At 38.3% G+C, this 22,701-nt stretch overlaps 2 protein-coding genes across 3 annotated transcripts; both read left to right on the top strand.

The window, feature by feature from the left end:
* The first annotated feature begins 64 nt into the window (after nucleotides 1-64).
* ankrd46a (ankyrin repeat domain 46a) lies at nucleotides 65-7,272 on the top strand. The gene is made up of 4 exons (XM_079846753.1): nucleotides 65-197; nucleotides 1,455-1,779; nucleotides 3,736-3,894; nucleotides 5,377-7,272. The coding sequence occupies exons 2-4, from the start codon at nucleotides 1,469-1,471 to the stop codon at nucleotides 5,591-5,593; spliced, it is 687 nt and encodes a 228-aa protein (XP_079702879.1). The 5' UTR covers nucleotides 65-197; nucleotides 1,455-1,468; the 3' UTR covers nucleotides 5,594-7,272.
* A 547-nt stretch (nucleotides 7,273-7,819) lies between these two features.
* On the top strand, nucleotides 7,820-21,944 carry tmem185 (transmembrane protein 185). Of its 2 annotated transcripts, XR_013818793.1 has the most exons (8): nucleotides 7,837-7,989; nucleotides 8,283-8,459; nucleotides 9,736-9,943; nucleotides 12,632-12,715; nucleotides 14,063-14,239; nucleotides 16,968-17,091; nucleotides 18,139-18,713; nucleotides 20,311-21,944. XR_013818793.1 is itself a non-coding variant. In XM_079847174.1 (7 exons), exons 1-7 carry the CDS (start codon nucleotides 7,952-7,954, stop codon nucleotides 18,381-18,383), a joined length of 1,053 nt encoding a protein of 350 aa, XP_079703300.1. In that variant the 5' UTR covers nucleotides 7,820-7,951; the 3' UTR covers nucleotides 18,384-18,831. The 2 variants fall into 2 exon arrangements, 1 of the variants encoding a protein (XP_079703300.1); XM_079847174.1 differs by lacking the exon at nucleotides 20,311-21,944 and having other exon boundaries at nucleotides 7,820-7,989; nucleotides 18,139-18,831.
* Nucleotides 21,945-22,701: the final 757 nt, after the last annotated feature.

Below are 22,701 nucleotides of genomic sequence, written 5' to 3'. Positions count from 1 at the left end.
ATAGTTGACGGCGCCATAAAAACTACAATGACCAGATTTTGAGGCTGAGACGCGGAAGTCGAATACTAGTAATCATAACAAATACTGGGGCTTGTAGTTTATTGGCCCTCCTCATATTTTTACGTCATTTCATTTCTATTTTCCAACAACAGAGGCCGGGGAAGTAGCGGAAGATACCTTCGAGATATCATTCTGAGGTATTGATTAATCTTCTTTAGTATTATAAAGGAAGTTGGCATTATTGGTAACAGTCGTGCGTTTTGTTTGTTTTTGTTCATTAGCATGCTAGCTTGACAAAGCTATTCCGCTAGCTTTTAATCAGTCGTTTGTTTTGATAATTGAAACACTGCCATATATCTAATCTAAGTACATTTCCCAGCATTGTTTATCCTTTATTTAATATACTTTTACAATTTATGAAGCTTTAACCTATATGATTGTTGCATACAGCATCCATAACTACTTGCTAAACAGAGATTCAAGGTTCAATTGTGTAACGTTACTTGCGTTAAGCATTTTTGAGCACTTTTAACAATTTGCAGTTCATTCTTGGCATTGTGGTGTGACAAATTATGAATATATACTGTATGTAAAAATATTTTTTTTTCCATTAATATGAGGTCTTAACAGGGCATCCAACTTTTAAGCGATTTGATTCATAAGCTTGTGATTAGAATCTGATCTTGATTCAACAGTGATTCATGTATCTAAATATCAGGTACAGTAGGCCTACATGTTCATTTTTCTCAAGGAAACAAATCTCTCTCAACTAATGCTGTGTAAATACAGGAGACTTGTCAGCTGGCATGTGTTTGGGGTCAGTAGGCTATGATCCCATTTCAACTTTCCTTAGTTAGAAAACTTGGTTCCCTTTATCTCAGTCCCATAAGATTTTGTGATTTTTTTACATTAACTATCTAAACACACACAAAAAACTGGACTTGAAATTGACCCCACATTGAAAATGAATGGGGAAAGCGATTTTTGGTTTTATTTTTTATCAAAAATAAATAAATCTATATCTCCAGCATACATCATTTGTATTATTAAAATGTATATTTTTATACAATCGCTCTATAAACACAGTGTAAACAGGAAATTAACACAATATGAGTGTTAAAGGTTAAAACTAACAACTCATTCTTACACAATTCATATAATTCGGTTTTTATAACAATGTTATAATATTTATTTTTATGATATAAGAGTAAAAAATATAATAAATATGTAATATGATGCATATATTTAGCACAATGCTCCTCTCTAGAATTCATTTTCTAACTAGAAAATGGATGTGTGGCGTGAGAACAGTGTCCTGCTCCTGAGACGTGAGAGTTGGCAGCCCTGGTCCTAATAACGGCAGAAAGATTATAAAGGAACTATAAAATTTGATGAAATATAACATTATGATGTGTCAGGCTGTTTTAAAATGGACTTCTATCTCCAAACCTCAGATTCCAGGTGCAGAATGTCGTACGTGTTCGTCAGCGACTCGCTGCAGGCCACGGTGCCGCTGCTGCAGGCCTGTGTGGACGGGGACCTGGCTCTCAGCAAGCGGCTCCTGGAGTCCGGGGTCGACCCGAACACGCGGGACTGCCGGGGCCGGACCGGGCTTCACCTCGCCGCGGCCCGGGGGAACGTGGAGATCTGCTGTTTACTGCACAAGTTCGGCGCGGATCTGCTGGCCACCGACTCGCAGGGCAACACGGCACTGCACATGTGTGGGCATGTGGACACCATCCAGTTCCTCGTGTCCAACGGACTCAAGATTGACATCTGGTCAGTGGCTTTTCATCCTTATTGATATATAATAATTCTAAATCACCATATTCAGATACCATGGCATTTACATGCTGTTCCAAAGTCCACTACCAGTCAAAAAGTTCAACAGGACTACACATTTTTACATTAGTAATGTCATCAACATGTTCAACATTAAAGTCCCCCTGTGCACTATTAGCACTATTGCACATGATATTGCTTATAACTATGTTATTTTATCAATATGAAAACAACTCGTACAGAAGCGATTCAAATCTTGAATTTTGGGGGCATTTACAACCCTGCCGAAAACCAAAGATTTATAGCCAAATCAATTAGTATTTAATAATCAACACTCAAATAAGAAAAAGATTTCCACAAATATGTAAATTGAACATAATATAGTTTTATATCAACTTTTTATTGACAAAATGATGTTGTTGTTGAAATATAAATATTTAAATGGTGGCTGTAATAACTTTTCATGACCGATTATTTATTCAAACATACATTAAATATTGAAGTAGGGATGCACGATATATCGGCCACCATATCGGTATTGGACGATATTTGTTCATTTTTAATGTTATTGTTATCAGCCTGACAAGAAAATGTGGCTGATATATTAAAGCTGATAAATAATGGAAAGTATGATTGGAATCACTTCAAAAAAGGAAAATACGGTCCAGTGCAACATGTGCAATTTGGATTTCGATTTATCGGCCAATATATCGGCCATCGGCTTTGAAATATAAAGAATTATCGGTTATCGGCCAAAATGTTCATATCAGTGCATCCCTATAAATGAAGACAAGTAAAAATGAATAGGCATGTAATGTAATGAACAAAAATGAACAACTTTTAAACACTTGTGTAAATGTGAAAAATAAAAATGATACGTGTAAAATCTTAAAGTAGTGGATCTCTGGCTAGTCTTTAGAAAGTATATAATCAAACTCTGGAAATGGCAGCATTTATATTTATTCCCCCACAGCCCTGAATAGCAGTGTACAGTCAAACCAACATTTATTCAGACTCCTTCAACATTTCTCACATCATCACAGTTTATTCGCTATAGTTTAGAAAATGGTAATAAAATATGAGTTATGAACTCAGTTGATATTTGACTGGTTTTGTCCGTCCTTCTGTTAGATCAGGGGTGTCAAACTCAGTTCCTGGAGGGCCACAGCCCTGCAGAGTTTAGCTTCAGCCCTGATTAAACACACCTGATCAGCTAATCAAGTCCTTCAGGCTTATTTGAAAACTGCAGGTGTGTGTGTGTTGAAGCAGGGTTGGAACAAAACTCTGTAGGTCTGTGGCCCTCCAGGAACTGAGTTTGACACCTGTCTGTTAGACTGTCTCACACATGAATTATGTTGAATATCTGTCAGCTGTTAAATTTAACTACACAATTAGATAATACCAGTTCAGCTCAACCAATCACCAAGCAATGCTTCATTGTGTTCAGTCTGTGTGTGAAAAGAGCATTAGCAATTAAAGACAACACACTTCAGCAAAACATGATCAGCTCAAAGTGTCCCAATCATATTTGGTCCCAAATTTTTATATATTTTACCCTTAGTCACTGTATGAAGAGTTTTTGGGTATAATATGTCACAGTTTATTTTATTTTGCTCTCCTCATTTACATAAATAACTATAGTGTCCTGCACACACTAGTGAAAATATATCAGAAATTATATCTGGTGTCTGAATAATGTTTGGTTTGACTGTATATGCAGGGTTCCTCAAATCCGGCCCGGCAGAGTTGAGCTAAAGCCAGATCAAACTCACCTGTACCTGTAATTGAATGTAATAACTCCAGTAACTCTGAAGTCTTGCTCAGGTGTGTTTGGTGAGGGTTGCAGGGCAGTGCGTCGGTTTTGAGGAAACCTGACAGATAACTCTTTCTAAACCGGTTAGTTCCAGTGTCGTGCTCAACGCAGGGACTGATGTGGTGTTTGTATCTGAACAGTAATCACAACGGAGCGACTCCGCTGGTTCTGGCCAAGAGACGCGGCGTGAACAAGGACTCACTGCACCTGCTGGAGGGCCTGGAGGAGCAGGAGGTGAAGGGCTTCAACCGCAGCTCGCACGCCAGCCTGGAGAAGATGCACATGGCTGACAGTGAGAGGTGAGGCATGACCGTTACAGCCAGAACTGACTGATCCCCACGTGTCTTACTGTGGCTACGCTTACATGCAATCAAATACTGACGGCTCAATCGGACGGAAAAGCCTTCACGTAAACACCTTAAAGGGGTGGTTGATTATGATTTGACTTTTCTACCTTTAGTTAGTGTGTAATGTTGCTGTTTGAGCATAAACAACATCTGCAAAGTTACGACACTCAAAGTTCAAAGCAAAGAAATCGCTTTTTAAGGACTACAACAAACGGCTGGTAGAGACTACAATGAGCTTCTTCATGGGTTAGTGACATCACTCACATAAACTCCGCCCCCGGAACACGATTTATAGATTATCAAGACAGAATATGCTAATCAATGAGTAGAAGATAACTACGCATAAGCTTCATAAACTCATCAACTAACCATTCAGAAATGTTGTCTACATGTTGTCACTTCTTCTTGAGTCTCTCCATTTTTCTGACTCCGGTTTGAACATAAAAGGCTGTAAGTTTTTAAAAGTTTCAGGACATGAGCTGTTGAAGCTCCGCCCTCTGCGCCAGGAGCAGCTCATTTGCATTTAAAGGAACAGACACAAAACGGTGTGTTTTTGCTCACCCTCAAAAAGTGACAATTTTAACATGCTATATAAAAATATCTGTGGGGTAGTTTGAGCTAAAACTTCACACACACACTCTGGGGACATCAGAGACTTATTTTACATCTTGTGAAAAGGGCATTATACCACCCCTTTAATCGATCCAATTGAGCTCGATCTGAATGAAATTTCGATCGGATTGAAAGGGGTGGTTTATTCCTTTTCTAATCCGATCGAGAGGACATGTAAACACTAGATCGGATTGAAATCCGAAACTGAAAGGACTGCGCATGTGCAATGACGTTAAACACCGTAATGATGTGCGTAACAAGCTGTTCTTCCTGTTGAATAATGAATGTCCCATCATTATAAAATCCTCCTTTCAATGCGTCTGTGAAGTGGAGCAGGACAACGTCCCCCCAGTCCTGGTTTCAGACTCTCATCATCATTGCTCAATCGCTCATTGTCTCCAAATTATGACCAGAAATGGATAAATATTAAGTCTGCTGTTTAAACCAAATAAAGAAGCAATGTAGGAGATGGTTATTAAGCGCAGACAGTGGGAAACTCTGTATATTCCGATTTTAACCTTGTGACATATAAACGCGCACATCAACCCGATCACGTTTAGCGTTCATGTAAACACTATATTCAGATTCATCAATCGGAATGAATTCAGTTCGACTGAAACAAAAGTTGTGCCTGTAAACGTAGCCTCTGTGAGGGCGGTGTTCTCCAGGGGTTCAGGCTGTACATGTTCAAATATCTTTGATTATTTTCAATCCTACAACTCATTCCTGGCTGTTGTGTGTGTGTGTGTGTGTGTGTGTATGTGTGTGTGTGTGTGTGTGTGTGTGTGTGTGTGTGTGTGTGTGTGTGTGTGTGTGCTGCAGTGCCATGGAGAGCCACTCTCTGCTGAACCCACACCTGCACTACAGCGACGGCGTGTTGTCCAGCTTTCGCACCACATGGCAGGAGTTCGTGGAGGATCTGGGGTTCTGGCGCGTGCTTCTTCTGCTCCTCGTCATCGCTCTGCTGTCGCTCGGCATCGCGTATTACGTCAGCGGAGTCTTACCCTTCGCATCCAACCAGCTGGAGCTCGTGCACTGAAAGCTCATTAACAATGAAGTCCCCCTGTGGTGTAAATCCAGCTTTTAATGTTGTTTATATGTCTATGTGGTGTTTTTAATCTGCTTTAAGACAAACCATGTGTAAATTCATAAGTCGACAGCATTGCTGAGTATTTCCTCCTTAAAACTGCAGTGAACCAAAGACAGTCTCAAAAACACGCTTTGAAATCGCTGGTGTTTCTGACGTCACAAACTACCTTGTAACCAATCAGATCAACGTGTGATCGTCAACCAGTGGATCTCTGAGCTGAGTGAGAGAGTGGAGGCGGGGCTCATTTGCATATTCATAGAACCACGCATATTAAATGAGGCATGGGTGTCGAGTTACATTCAAGCTATTTTAAGGCATGAATAATTTTTTCAAGGAAAAATCTTTTCAATATGTAATTTTGGTGATCAAAGATGAGTTTTAAAGGATGAAAGATTGACTACAGGGGGACTTTAGAATCTCTCATTAGCTGATGATTGTTCCTACAGGAGCTGATTGTGTATAACCACGCTTATAACTGCAACCGTACATTCTCTCTGTCGCTCAGTTTTTTTTTGTGTGTGTATATTAATGTAAATAGACCTTTCATGTGCTTAAAGAAAATGTTATTTCTTGTGTGTTTAGAGACCCATATGACAATTAACCATGATTTTACAAGAAATAAAACAAAGCGAGTCTTAATTTGCCCTTACACAAATCAAGGCCTTAAACTGGTCCAAAAATGACCTTAAAATGGTCCAAATCAGAGCAGAAAGTCTTAAATTCATAAACTCATGGCATTAAATGTTGCATGCATTGCAAAAAAATGAATATCTTCCTCAGTATTTTTGTCCTGTTTTCCAATACAAATATCAAAACAAGTTTAAATTATAATACATTTACTTGAGACGTAAATGTAAAATGAAGTCTTGAAAAAATGTAATAGAATTAAGTGAGTTTATGCTTAAAACAAGAACAAATATCTGTCAAAACTTCTAAATGAAGCAGATTTGTATGAGCCCATTGGCAGATATTTGTTTTTGTTTATGTCATAAAGCAAGAAAGCACAGAAAGCAAGGCTTCATATTTTATGTATTTTGATTTTACATCTCAAGTACATGTATCCTGATTTAGGAAACTTTATATATTTGCACTGGAAAACGAGAAATATAAGGAAAAACATCACTTTTTTTGCAGTTTGATCAGAAGGTATTGTATATATCCATATGATATTTCCATATTGTGGTTCTGAGCAAAATGATTCAAGCTTCTTTTTTTTAGTAAATGAATTAAAAAGTAACACATATCAAACTCTGAAGTGTTTCTCCTCATACATTTACACTTGGAGAACATGTTGATGTATTGTGTTCACTTCAGTTTATTTCTTACTTTTTCGTTACTTGGGTCTTAAAAAGGTCTTAAATTTACCTTCAGAAAATCTACAGAAACCCTGAAACAAAAAAACATGCTGACCACTGATTAACCATGGTTTTGCTACACTAACCACACTTTAACCATGGTATTTGTGTAGTAAAACTGTGGTTATACAAATTTACTATAGTTATAATAAAACTATGGTTGATTTTCTTAAGGAAAGATGTTTTTGTAGTGTATTCTGCACATGTATGTTATTGAGTGTGTGCCAGCCCACCTCAGCATTTCATTTAAATGAATGAATTTGCATATTAATTGTGCAATATAATATAATATTAAAAGTGTAATGGTGTTTTATAGGGTTTAACCTTTTGTTTTATATAAGTAGCGAACATAGCATAGCTTTAAAAAGTACAATACAAGATGTGTGACATTAATTGGTAACAGGGGATCCGAAATTTATATCGTAATAATTTCTGTTTCAGAGAAGAGAATAAAACAATAAAATTCAACTAAATACTTTAAACATTGGGAGTGAATTTAAGCATTTCTGTTTATGTAGGCTATATCAAATTTTGCCAGCAATATAAATAAATTAACAATGTATTCAAGACCTTTGTAACATTGTATTCATAATACACAAGAATGTCTTTTTAATGTTAAGCAACTAAATTAAACAGAGATGTAGAGTTTAACCTCAAATGTCTACGTGGTTCATTAGATTGCATACAAATAAACAGACAAAATGTACAAACGCAACACTGCGCTACATAACAATGGTAATCTACAGGAACAGCTTTGTTTATTATTCATAATAATGACGTGAAATGTAAACAACAGCGCGCCGGTGGGCGGGGCCAGGGCGCGTGACGTCAGCGTGTTTGGTCGCGTTCGCCAACCGTCTGCTCTGATGTGAACGAGCGAGCGCCAGTCGGTCAGTAAACCATCCTTTCCTGTCATTTTCACTGCAGTAAACTATGGTCTGAAGAGGAAACCATGAATCTACGAGGCGTTTTTCAAGATTTCAACCCCAGGTAAGTGTGTGTGTGTGATTGGTGCACAATGAAACAGTGCTTTCGTTTTGAAAACGCTTGTTAGCATAGCTGCTAATGTTCACCGCGCAGGCCTGTTTTGATTTCTCTTAGCATAACGTTAGTTGAGCAGCCTCGCAGTGATGGAAAGTGCTTTATCATTCAACACTTGACCATAAGTTGTTTGAAGCTCCTCTCGTGCCGTGTCTTCTCCCTCAGGCCCGTGTCGTGATCCTGACAGAAGTCTGTATGTCAGTCTGACAGATCCGTGTGTTGTTGTTGTCCTCTCCCTGCAGTAAGTTCCTGATCTACGCCTGTCTGCTGCTCTTCTCGGTGCTGTTGTCCCTGAGGTTGGATGGCATCATCCAGTGGAGTTACTGGGCCGTGTTTGCGCCCATTTGGCTCTGGAAACTCATGGTCATCATCGGGGCTTCGGTGGGCACTGGGGTTTGGGCTCACAACCCACAGTACAGGTCAGAGTCAGCCTTTCACTGGCAGAACTAGGCTACTTTAGGGGTCCAAAGACCGTGAAAGAATATCATGTGGGATTCTTATTGTTGTGTGTGTGTGTGTGTGTGCAGGGTTTGTACAAGGTGCTTAAAGGGATAGTTCACTTTAAAATTAAAATTAGCCCATGATTTACTCACCCTCAAGCCATCAGATGACATTCTTCTTTCAGACGAATACAATCAGAGTTATTTTAAAAATTGTCCTGGCTCTTCCAAGCTTTATAATGACAGTGACTGGCCGTTTCTGTTTTGAAGTCCATAAAAGTGCATCTATCCATCATAAAAGTGCATCTATCCATCATAAAAGTGCATCTATCCATGATAAATGTGCATCTATCCATGATAAATGTGCATCTATCCATGATAAATGTGCATCTATCCATGATAAAAGTGCATCTATCCATGATAAAAGTGCATCTATTCATGATAAAAGTGCATCTATCCATGATAAAAGTGCATCTATCCATGATAAAAGTGCATCTATTCATGATAAAAGTGCATCTATTCATGATAAAGGTGCATCTATCCATGATAAAAGTGCATCTGTCCATGATTAAAGTGCATCTGTCCATCATAAAAGTACATCTGTCCATCATAAAAGTGCATCTATCCATGATAAAAAATGCATCTATCCATGATAAAAGTGCATCTATTCATGATAAAAGTGCATCTATTCATGATAAAAGTGCATCTATTCATGATAAAAGTGCATCTATCCATCATAAAAGTGCATCTATCCATGATAAAAAATGCATCTATCCATGATAAATGTGCATCTATCCATGATAAAGGTGCATCTATCCATGATAAAAGTGCATCTGTCCATCATAAAAGTGCATCTCTCCATCATAAAAGTGCATCTGTCCATCATAAAAGTACATCTGTCCATCATAAAAGTGCATCTAGCCATGATAAAAAATGCATCTATCCATGATAAAAGTGCATCTATTCATGATTAAAGTGCATCTATCCATCATAAAAGTGCATCTATCCATGAACAGAACATAAAACAGAAACAGTCATTCACTGCCATTATAAAGCTTGGAAGAGCCAGGACATTTTTTTTAACATAACTCTGATTGTATTCGTCTGAAAGAAGAAAGTCATATACAGCTAGGATGGCTTCAGGGTGAGTAAATCATGGGCTAATTTTAATTTTACAGTGAGCTACTCCTTTAACACCAGCTGTAACCGTGCCTCTGTCAGTGTATTCTGTGATGCGGTCGGTTGTCGTCCTCAGGGCTGAAGGCGAGACCTGTGTGGAGTTTAAAGCCATGCTGATCGCTGTGGGGATCCACCTGCTCCTGCTCACCTTCGAGGTGCTGGTGTGTGACCGCGTGCAGCGAGGCACACACTTCTGGCTCCTGGTCTTCATGCCGCTCTTCTTCGTGTCGCCCGTCTCAGTGGCCGCGTGTGTGTGGGGATTCAGACACGACCGCTCGCTCGAGGTACGAGCCGTGAAAGATCTGTCTAATGCCGGGTTCAGAGTCAGACGACACTATATGTCTGTCTGTTACACTCGTCAGATTATGCAGTTTTGACTCTTTCAGTTCTTGTGTCGTGGACCAGAAACATGTTGCTTGCCATCTTTAAAGGAGTAGTTGGCTTCAGAATTAAAATTTCCTGATCATTTACTCACCGCCACCTCATCCAAGATGTTCATGTCTTTTTTTTTCTTCAGTCGAAAAGAAATTAAAGGTTTTTGAGGAAAACACTCCAGGATTGTTCTCCATAAAGTGACTTCAATGGGGTCCAAATGTGAGTTTCAGTGCAGCTTCAAAGTCTCGACACGATCCAGCCGAGGAATAAGAGTCTTATCTAGACAAACCAGCGGACATTTATAACAAAATAAACATTTATATACTTTTTAAGAGTCAAGTCAAGTCACCTTCATTTATATAGCGCTTTTAACTATATAGACTGTTTCACAGCAGCTTTATAGTGAGTGATAATAGGAAATTACAGTAACAGAGATTGTTTGGCTTTACAGCAGCTCTAGAATAAAGTTATTGTCCAGATAAAGTTAGTTTTGATTGATTCACTTCCGGCGCAACAATCATTAGTTATTAACTTAGTGGCCGCTAACACGACACCGTTCTAACAGAAAACTCTTAAGTTCTCTCTGCGCAAACTTCAAAAACACGAACCGGTGAGAGCGCTGATGGCGTGCACATGCGTATAGGAGTTCAGTCTATTGGTATGTGGAATTTTTATCGCTTCCACGTAGCCATGTGAACTGGAATTAAAATTGACCGGAGTTCTCCTTTAAGTTCTCTCTGCGCAAACTTTCAAAACAGGAACCCGTGAGAACGCTGATGGCGTGCACATGTGTATCACGAGTTCAGTCTATAGGTATGTGTGTTTGAATATATATGTGCGCAGGCGTGTAGTCCTTCTTCACAAACCAACACTCAACAAACTACTTCTCTGGCCTTAAAATGTATAATACAGAATTTTTATCGCTTCCACGTAGCCACGCGAACTGGAATTATCCCGACAACGCTTTATCTGTACAGAGGTAAAGGGAAGGAGGCCTTCTCTGAAGAGATATGAGTCAAGTCATCTTTATTTATGTAGCGCTTTTTACAATACAGATTGCATCAAAGCAGCTTTACAGTGATAACATGAAAATAATACAACAAAGTTTGTTTCTAGAAGAAAATTGTGTCATCGTCCACCCTAAATAAGGCAGATCAATAATATTGTTGAATATTAAATGTCCCCAACTAAGCAAGCCAAAAGCCAAGGCAACAGTGGCAAGGAACCAAAACTCCATCAGTGACAGAATGGAGAAAAACATCTTGGGAGAACCCAGGCTCAGTCAGGGGCCAGTTCTCCTCTGGCCAACGAGCGAACAGTGTATGATTATGATCCAGGCAGCGTTACAGGTCAGAAGTCAGATTGGTCGTGTCGATGAGGCCTTCACCGGGCTGATGAGGCTGGCACTTCAGGGATACGGCATGGTTGGGTCCAGATGCAGATCCACCATCTGATCTGGATACGGCCGGGGTCCACCTCACTTCAGTAAACGGAGAGACTGGTTATCTCTTATTCCTCGGCTGGGATCCTGTAGAGCCTTACACAAATCTTTCCTCCGTTGCGGCAGTACCATCGTCTCTCTTTCGTTTCACCGTGTACGAAGAGCTTCTGTGCTCCTATTGGTCAATGTGACCAAAGCCGTTGTGGAATACCGGAAAAAATTAAACATGCTAATCTTTCTGTTGCTAAGCATCACAGACACAGCGTCGTTGACGTCAACTATGACACACTATAAAATATATACCCCCAAAAAATTATATATCACTATATACCCAAAATCGGGCTGATCTTGTGTAGTCTAAACCCGGCATAACACTTTTTTTTTTTTTTTAGGATGGTTGAATCTGACTAATTCATGTTGAGGTCATATTTCATGCCAAAATCAATAGAAAAGTGAATAAAAAATGGCAACACTTTACAATAAGGCTTCATTAGCCAGACTGAGCAAAACTTTTGTTTCTGTATTTATTAATCTTTGTTAATGTTAATTAATAAAAATGCAGCTGTTCATGATTTGTTCATTAACTAATGTTAATGCAACATTTGATTTTAATAATGCATTAGTAAATGCTGAAATTAGCATTATCTAAGATTAATAAATGCTGTCAAAGTATTGTTCATCTTAGTTCATGTCAACTAAAGTGATTAACTAATGAAACTCTATTGTAATGTTACCAAAAAATATATATTTAAAAAAAAAAAATGACAATTTGGTAATTCCCATGATTCATAATTATTTTAATTAGTATAGTATTACACATACATTTGTATTACTTTATTATTATTATTACTATCTAATTACTATGACTGAATTCTGTACAGTTTTGATTAGTTTCTGACTATATAAGGTTTATTTAAAACTAAACTAAATGATAAATAACTTTTATTATTTTGCATCACGATAAAGAAAAATATATGCAAAATATTGTCACAAAAGTCCTGGTCCTAAAACAAGCTCCATTTCCTATATACAAATATTTTTGGTGAAATATGAGCCAGATTTGATTCTGGTCAGATTCACCCACATGTCATCAAGCATATCTTCTCTAAGCGTTAATAGAAGTGCATCTTTTCTGAGCGTGTGTTGTTTCCCTCAGCTGGAGATTCTGTGCTCTGTGAATATTCTTCAGTTCATCTTCATCGCTCTGAGACTGGATAAGATCATCAGCTGGCCGTGGTTGGTGAGTAAGGACACGGCACCGGTCATGTGTAGTGCTGGGCGGGATGACCAAACATTTATATCACAGTATTTATCATAATTATACGGATTTCACAGTATATGACGGTATTCTTCTTTTTTTTTTAAGCCTGACTGGGTGTTAACCACATTTTCTGCTGATTGAGAGAGGAGATACTGCAGTAGACTGACTCAGAATGCCCTATTTTACTGTCATGAGTGAATAATGTAGAAAAATCCACACTAGTATTAATACAGGTTTGCAGTGTTTGTAAAGCGGTCCAGCAGGAGGCGCTATAGGAGCGCCAGAAACAGCTGTTTCCCCGGTAACAGATCAACACAAACCAGCAGGAAAGATAAAGAAAGATTAAATAAAAATAACATTGAATCTTTTCTAAAGACCGTCAGTTCCCTTCTAAGAAACATTCGTATAAAAATACCCGCGCCGCGCTTTGACTTTGAAACGTGTTTCATGTTTATTCAACAATGTCAATACCCTGGTAATCCAGAGTTCTCGCGAGAGCACGAGTTGAATTTGCTCAGCGAGTTACTCTGGTGTCGAGTAAGGATGCTCATTAAATATGCCCTTGTATCCGAGCTGCACCAATCACATCGGGTTATCTGATATAGGCGACAGCGTTGTGACGTCGAAGTCATTAGTAAACATTGCAAGATGGCTATGGATGAACACCAGTTGTTTGAAACGGCTTTGGCCGCTACAGTGAACGAGTTAGACTTGGCTTTTTATCTAAAACAGGAACAGAAGACGCCGCTCGAATCGTTCCTTTGCAAGAAGGACGTTTTTGCTGTTTTGCCGACCGGATACGGTAAGAGTCTAATCTACCAGTTAGCTCCGCTGGTAGCTAAGCGATGTTGTGATTGGTCGTAGTGTTATCCAATTGCGTGCAGTGAGATTTTCAAACACGCTTGGTGCCGCCCCTCGAGCCGGCCTAATTTTCATTAGTCGACGCCAGACCATTAATCTTTCAGATTTAGGTCTGGATTTCCAGGCTAATGTCAAAGCCTTTTGGAAAATCTATTTGTGGCGGGCAGTGTTGATATTGAGAACCAATGAATGGGAAACACTGTAAGCCTTCAGTTATAGTTTAACCTCTCCATCTTCACCGTTACAGTAACACACACATCTGTGCATCACCAGTGCAACAGTGAAAAGACCCTCTCAGACAGTGTCGCGTTCCCAGCGCTGTTAAAGCGGCATACACCGGTATTGCGGTATATTAAATATTCATATCATATCAAAACACCGGTATTCGGTATGAACCGTTTCACCGCCCAGCTCTACACCTGTGGCCCATCATGAGTGTGTGACCCTGGCTCTCCTGTTTTCCAGGTGGTGTGTGTGCCGCTGTGGATCCTCATGTCGTTCCTGTGTCTGGTGGTGCTGTATTACATCGTGTGGTCTGTGCTGTTCCTGCGCTCCATGGACGTCATCGCAGAGCAGCGCCGCACACACATCACCATGGCTATCAGCTGGATGACCATCGTTGTGCCGCTGCTCACCTTCGAGGTTGGACTCATTTACTAGATTGTGTTTATGCAATAAGTGAGCTAAAACACTCAGAGATCCACTGATATTGATATAGATGTTGATTTATTTCCTATCTAAGTGTACATAGATACATAGAAGTGTATATAGATACACACACACACACACACACACACACATATATATATATATAGGTATATTTTCTTGTTACATGTACTTATAGTAATAACAGTAAACACTTCATAATTACTTGCAACTAAACCTAAATACCAGTGATCATACTTTACTTTAGTCCAATTTTTACTATTAGCTATGTCTTTTGAACTTTTAATTACTGCTTATTAATAGTTAGTAAGGTAGTTGTTGGGTATGATTAAGAGATGCAGAATAAGGCATTAATATGTGTCTTATAAATACTGAAAAATATGCATATTGTCCTAATAATATGCATGCTAATACGCAACTAGTTAGTAGTGAGATTTGGACCCTAAACTAAAGTGTTACCACACAAACCCTAAACCTATAGTAAGCACATAATATTAATTCATATTACTCAGTACTTAAGTGTATATCAGTGACACCTTAAAATAAAGTGTGACCTAAATGTTTTTGAAAGAAGTCTCTTATATTCACCAAGGCTGCATTTATTTATTTGAAAATACAGTAAAAAATAACGTGAAATATTTTTACAAATCAAACAACTGTTTTCTGTTTTAATATACAGTATATTAAAATGTAATTTGTGTGATCAAAGCTGAATTTTCAGCATCATTACTCCAGTCTTCTATATTAATATATTCTAATATGCTGATTTATTATGAATATTTCAGATTATTATCAATGTTGAAAACAGTTGCGCTGCTTTTGTCGTTTCTCAGGATTCTTCGATGAATAGAAAGTTCAAAAGAACAGCATTTATTTAAAAGAGAACTGTTTTCTAACATTATAAATGCCTTTACTGTCTTTTTTGATCACTTTAATGCATCCTTGCTAAATAAAATTATTAATTTCTTTAAAAAATAAAATCTTACTCAGGCTGAGCTTGAGTCTACATATAAAATACGATCCCATCCCATTTTTATTAAGCTGTCTTTAATACTGCACTGTAATTTGTCAATTTGGCTCCTTAAAAGTAAAATTTTTGCTGCCAATAATTTTAGCTGTTTTTGTGTTATTAATAAATGTAGTTTTGTCATTTCAAACCACCACATTTTTTAGGACGTGTTCTGAAACTTTCAGCATTTATGTTATGTGTTAGAGAACTTTATTTTGTTGTTAGAGAAATTTTATAATTTGCATTTTGCTCAAACGTAAAAAAAAAAAATGAATGCGAACTGGAACGGGCATTGTCGCATGATGCCTGCTGAATGCTTAATTCTGATTGGTTGACAGACGTGTGCAATTAGTTTTGAATAAACGCACTATGAAGTAGTGTCGACCGCATTACTGTTCCACATCCCTTCTCTAAACTACTCTTATATAACCCATACGAGCTATACACAATGTAACGGTTTACCGCATATTAAAAAATGGTATCCAACATATTTTGTTCAATATATCAGTCGATCTCTGCTTGTCTTGTGGTGTTACTTTAATATAATTTGGGGTATTTTGCTCTTAAAAGATTAGTTCACCCAAAAATGTGAATTCTGACACAATTTACTAGCCTTTAATGATTGCCATGCAGCACTGAAGGAGCTCAAGTTAAAATCGAAAAACCACCATAAAACTGTGTGTGCGTTTAGAAGAGGCATGTCAGAACAATCACGTGGTTTTGAAAAGGGTTGCCATCTTCAGTGTGGAATGATAAGGGATTACTATTTCTGCCACTGTCTTTAAGGTGAATCATTGAATTGTTCACTCAACTGAGTTATTAAACAAACCTGATTCATTCAGTAACACAACAGGCTGGGTTTACACTTGGCATTAACATGCGATCAAGCAGATCGGCTCATAAGCCAATCAGGACACGGTGCGTTTACACCTGTCCACATCAAGTGGCTTCTGTATCTGGATAACAGATCGAAAAAAACAAAAACAAAGGATGGCTCCTGTGCAAAATCGGCCTGAAGTGGTTTTCAGTCGGGGGACATTTTACAAATCTCGCCAAACGAGGAGGAGGAAGAGGCTGCAAGTACTAATAATGTGGATAGATGCCGTAATGGAAACGGTACAGAGAAACGTATCCGAGAACGTTTTCAGCTGTGGTGGGAAAAATGCGCATTCTTTACAGAAAATGAATGGTTCTGCAACTTTAGACTGTATCGCAAAACCACACAGCTCTCAGTTCTGGAGAGAGGAGGGGGAATAATGACAGTGTGGCGTCCACCTGTGAATGCAGACACGATGGCTGGAGTGCGTTTACATTACACTGAGATCCGATCACAATGCGTCCTCGACTACCTCTGAACTTCTGATAACATTCCCATCAGGAGCGCGTTCACACTTGTCTTTTCAGTGTGCATGTGGACAACATCCAGATACAGGCCGCATGTTAATGCCAAGTGTAAACGCAGACTAAATCTGCTGTGGCTTTGTTTGGAAGTATTTCTGTTGGTGGAGCAAAAACAGACAAAGCTACAAAATGGCAACGGTTTGTTTATAATTGATCCAAATAATCAATATGATAATTGATTACCTAGAGCCGAATCATAGTTTTGAATGACGTAAGGGTCATTAGAATGTTCATTTTGGGTGGATATTCTCTTAAGAATGCAGTTGACACTCATCAGTGTTTGTGTTGTTTCAGATTCTCCTCGTTCACAAGCTGGATGGCCATTATAACTCCAACTACGTGCCGGTGTTTGTCCCTCTCTGGGTGTCTTTGGTGACTCTGATGGTGACCACGTTTGGCCAGAAAGGGGGCAATCACTGTACGTGACGTGTGTAACTGATATCTGCTTGCTGCTTATTCTTTATAATGACTTGACAAGCACGCTTCACATGGCTCCCTAAGCTCTCGTGAGCTTTTAGTAATGAAATAGCTTTGCTACTGAATCACTATATTATATTTCTCAGCAACGAGCAAATCTGGTTTTGAAGTAATTAAACTCACTTCTTTGTTGTTAAGAGAGAGAGAGAGAGACACTGAACAGACACAGGTATGAATCTCTCTCTCTCTCTCTCTCTCTCTCTCTCTCTCTCTCTCTCTCTCTCTCTTTCTCTGTCTCTCGATAATTAATTCAAATAAATGCTATAATTCATTAATTCAAATAATTGTAATCATCTTCCGCACTACTTTATCTTTGATTCACAGCGGGGTGTAAATCTAACGAGGTGTAACTGACAAAAATAAGATTTTAATTCCATTCTAATTATGCTTTTAAACGAATGTTTGCCTCGGGTAGATTAACAAAAATAGCAGTTTGGCGAGAGTTACGCTTTAAGTCGTCGATGCTGACAGATGACCATGGTATAAGCGGGATAATCCACGGCTAGCTGTGCATTTAATCTTTTTAATGCATTTCACTGAGGCAACCACCAAAATCGTCTAATGCACAGCTAACCATGGATTGTCCCTTACATATTTCATATGTAGCATAGACTTTATTACAGACACAGACAACAAACTTATTACTGAAATGCACAATACACGATCTTCCAGCGTAGGGTTACGTGTGTGCATTCACTGTATGTGTCCCAAATCGTTGTTAATGTCATTTAAACTACAGTGTGTTCACACTGTAATGGCAAAAACAAAGCATGTTCCATAAATGTGTATCTCGACCAAATATTGTCCTAACAAACCATACATCCATGGAAAGCTTATTTATTCAGCTTTCAGATGATGTATACATCTCAATTTCATTAAATTGACCCATGTGACTGGTTTTGTGGTCCACAGATCTGCACTGAGTTTTATGTAATGATGTGTTTCCTAGCTTTGTTCCAGTGTTGACTTGTCTCTGGTTTTCCTCCAGGGTGGTTTGGCATTCGCAAAGACTTCTGCCAGTTTCTGCTCGAGCTCTTCCCCTTCCTGAGGGAATACGGCAACATATCCTACGACTTGCACCACGAGGAGTCCGAGGTGTCCGAGGAGCTTCCCATCCACGAGGTGCCCAAAATCCCTCCCATGTTTCGTAAGAAGACGGGCGTGGTGATTACCCAGAGTCCTGGCAAATACTTCGTGCCACCACCCAAACTGTGCATCGACATGCCAGACTAACGCCCGAGACTCGCTCCTCGTTTGACTGTTCCTGTACAGTATAGCACTATGCACTGGGGTCCGCTTCAGGACATCCCATTAAAGAAGACAAATAAGATGAGGCTCTTCATGTGTTTGAGCCAAGCTCAGAGACGGCTCCTAATCGTTTTGTAAACCATAGCCTTGTGTCTGTAAACTCCAACGTAGATATGGGACCTGTGGCCTTCAGGAGAGGATCGTCTGAACTTCCCTGACGACTCGAAGGACTCGCCAAGAGACTGTCTCGTCAGTAAATACGCCAAGTGTTTCGTTTTTTAACAGGTGTCTTTCTTTTCTGCATTTTAAATCCACATATGATTCAGTTATTCATCCTACATCTTCTTCTGCACCCCTTGGGAATACATGAGCGTTCCTCGTTTCCGCTGTGATTGAAAGGCATTGGTTTGCGTGAACCTGAAGCTGGATCTCTTCATCTGATGTGTTGATGGAAGCGAGGCAATGGACACGTTTTCAATGCAACTTCTGGACTTTCACAATTTACACTCATATGTGAGCGCGAGAGTGCAGAATAAAAAGTAGGTCATCTTTATTAATAATACAACCATCAGCAAGGGCTCTGCGCTGATTAATCGATCCAAAATAAAAGTTTACATAATATATGTGTGTGTACCGTATAATTATTTAATATATATATACACACACACATTAATGTATATATTTAAGAACTATTTGCATGTATATACTGTATATAATTTATATTATATATAAATATAAATATTTTACGTATAAATAACACATTTTTCTTAAATATATACATGCATGTGTGTGTGTGTGTGTATCATATATATATACTAGGGCTGGGGAAAAAAAAAAATTCGATTAATAGTTTTTTAAAATGTGGTCGATTCAAAATTGATTCTCAAACGCCACGAATCGATTTTTTTCTATATTTATTTATCTATTACCCAAAAGCCAGTATTAGTTTTCCTCCACTGTTCATAGGCTTGCAAACTGCATTTTATAGCTAATTCTGTGAGATTTTGTTTGTTTTATCTTAATCATAAAATAACCTCAACTAGTGCTGCACGATTAATCATATCGCAATCGCGATGTCAAGCCTACGCAATTATATGACGCAGAATGCTGCGATTTTATGTGAAATAAACAAATTTGGGCTGTTAACGCAATTAATGCAGCATCTGTTAATTTTTGTCATTCTTTGGCTAGCGTTACATGATCCCGCTCTTATTCATGCAAATGTTTTTAAACCATTCATGCGCGACAAGACAAAAAACAGCTCGCTGTCTGTGAATGTCCTGACTGTGACGCACCGAAAGACTCGCGCTGATATCGTGCGTGCGCACAAAACAGCCCAGAATAGAGTTATCTTTCGCGCTTGAACGAACAATAACACACACAATTATGCCAAAATGTCTTTTTGTCGAGTATCTTCATAACATAAGAGTAGTGATGAACGTGAAGAGTTGTGACTCGTGAGAGAATTAGGCGCGCGTGAGATCCGCGTCTCTGACAGCAGCGGCTGGTCTTAAAGGGACAGTACACAGTAGCCACTAATTATCTCTGTCGTTAAAGTTAATCAAAGAACAAAGGGAACAGAGAAAAACACTCACTGCTCTTGACTAAAGAACTTTTGTAACTGTAATAAGGATTAGTCTATATATAATTTATAATTAATGCAGCACAGACTGTTTGATAACTTTATTCAATTTCTGTATATGTCCTACTTGTTAGACAGGAAGTGCACAGGTAAAAATGATATGTAAACTTACTTTTCTTTTTTTTATAAATATAGGATTTGTATTATATATATCGAGTCGAATCGAAATCTAATTTAGATTAGGAACATCTGAATCGATACCCAGCCCTAATATATATATATATATATATATATATATATATACAGAATAATTATACACAGTACACACACATATATTATGTAAACACAAACCTTTATTTTGGATTCGATTAATCGTTGCACAGCCGTACGATCCCTGTCATTTAATTTCTCCTCCAGTAACGGTTTCAATCCCTCTTTTAGTAGTGCTGACCGGTTGCGGTGTGTTTCCAGTCTCTCACGATACGATTCTCCTCGACTCAGTGGCTAGCAGACGAGCACTTGCGTCAGTTTCTCAGCTGGTCTGAGTGAATAGCCATAGAAATGCTTTATTATTTTTGTAGATGTGGACCAATATCACGGTTTTAACGCTGTTCCCCACTGTACACTTTTACCGCTTTTGACGTCCATTGTGTCCATTCCTGTGTAAAGGCGAGACGTAGCTCTTGACAGTGCCTCATTAAAATCTCACTGTTATCATGCAAGTGCTGTGTGAATCTCTCCACGCTTCATGCTCTTTCCTTTTATTTGTTTATTCCCAGTTCTCCATCTTCATATATTTATCACATCTGTTATTTGTTTTCTTCTTGTATGACAGGTGCTTTGCTAAGACCCTTAAGGTGAGGAGTTTATTCAGATTTTCAATGTAATGCATTATAAAACTGTGTACACCTTTTGCATTCCCGGGTCTGTTTGGACCAGGAGCTGAAAAAAACAGGCATAACTTCATATTTTTCATTTAAAACCATATTGTGTCTAATCAGCAACTTCTCATTAAAGAGTGAATGCACAAACAGTTTCAATGTTACCATTTTTTTTTTTTTTACCATTTACATCTACATTTTTATTAAGTAAAAAAATTATGAAATTCTTTGAAATTTTGGTAACACTTTACAATAAGTTTCGTTAGTTAACATTAGTTAACTACATTAGTTAGCATGAGCTAATAATGAACTGCAATCTTTGTTAACGTTAATTTCAACATTTACTACTTTATTAAAATCTTGTTAACATTAGTTAATGCACTGTGAACTAACAATAAACAGCTGGATTTTTATTAACTAACATTAACAAAGATTAATACATACTGTAACTAATGTAGTGCTCATGGTTAGTTCATGTTAGTTAATACATTAACTAATGAACCTTATTGTAAAGTGTTACAAAACTAGTGTGATGCAGTTTTATCAATATTTATGAGAAGTTTTATTTCAATGTATCATTAAATGTATATGAACATATGAAAAATTAAACTTATGACTGCTCAAAACAGTCTAAATGTATGAAACCTACATATTCTTTTTCTTACAAAACAACATCAGTGCTACTTGCATGCATTTTTGCTGTAATATGCAGAAATGATGATGATAAACGGCTGAATCTGCTGTTCACGTTGCAGCGGTTCATCAACAGGCGGCAGCAAAGTCGAATGTGGACTCTTGCTTTTCCAAACCCTCTTTTTCAACTTTACACTCTTTTGTCTGTGAGCTTTTGCTCCAACACTTTAGGACATTAATTTGTTTGTCATTTTATTTTAATTTCAGAATTACTGTGTGTTTGCATGCGTGACATAAACAGAACGCAGCCGCAGAGGGAAGAACATGTGTGTGAGTGTAGGAAAGAGGTAATGTGGGACAAATCCGCATAATTTCATGTGTTAATCCACAGTTCACTTTCGGGTCAGAACGGACCCGGACGCATTTGGTTTAAATGGTTAAATCTCTTCATTTTTTGTTTAGAAAATCTGCATAAAAATAAATGATGTGTATTTTGACAGTTTTAACACACTCACATAGTTTCATCTTCATACTAAAAACTATGGATTTTTTTTGTAAAAACAGACCCGGCATGTTCCTCTATGGTCAGAACGGACCAGAATGCAATAGGAGGGTTAAAACTCATTCTGCCTCGGGTCATGTGACTTGTTGAGGAGAGATGTGCTGTTACTCTCTTAATTTCATATGCACTATGAAACCTGAACTACAGGAATATCAGTGTCGACGTGAGGGTGTGTGGCTCTTTACTCGTCAGACTGTCTTCAGAGGTTTGTCCTGTCCCAATTAAAGTTGTAACTTCATCAGAATGGAACGAAACTTTGTGACTTTTCTGGCACTTGCTATGTGAACACACACACACACACACACATTGATGGCATGATTCGAAGAGGTTAAAGGAGTAGTTCACCTAAAAATAAAAAATGATCCTAAAATTTACTCACTCTCATGCAAATGAGCTGCTGCTCCCGGCACAGGGGGTGGGGCTTCAATTACCTCCTCACACACACATGCACTGAAACTTTCAAAAACTTTTAGCCTTTTATGTTCAAACCGGAGTCAGAAAGATGGAGAGACTCAAGAAGAAGTGACAACATGTAGACAACATTGAACGGTTAGTTGGTGAATTTATGAAGCTTATGTGTGTCTATCTTCTAGTCATTGATTAGCATATTCTGTCTTGATAATCTATAAATCACGTTCCCGGGGG

Source organism: Squalius cephalus, assembly GCF_949319135.1.
Source record: "Squalius cephalus genome assembly, chromosome: 17".
Taxonomy (NCBI): Eukaryota; Metazoa; Chordata; class Actinopteri; order Cypriniformes; family Leuciscidae; genus Squalius; species Squalius cephalus.
The sequence above is the reverse complement of the archived record's forward strand: the minus strand, read 5'-3'. Positions and strand labels throughout refer to the sequence as shown.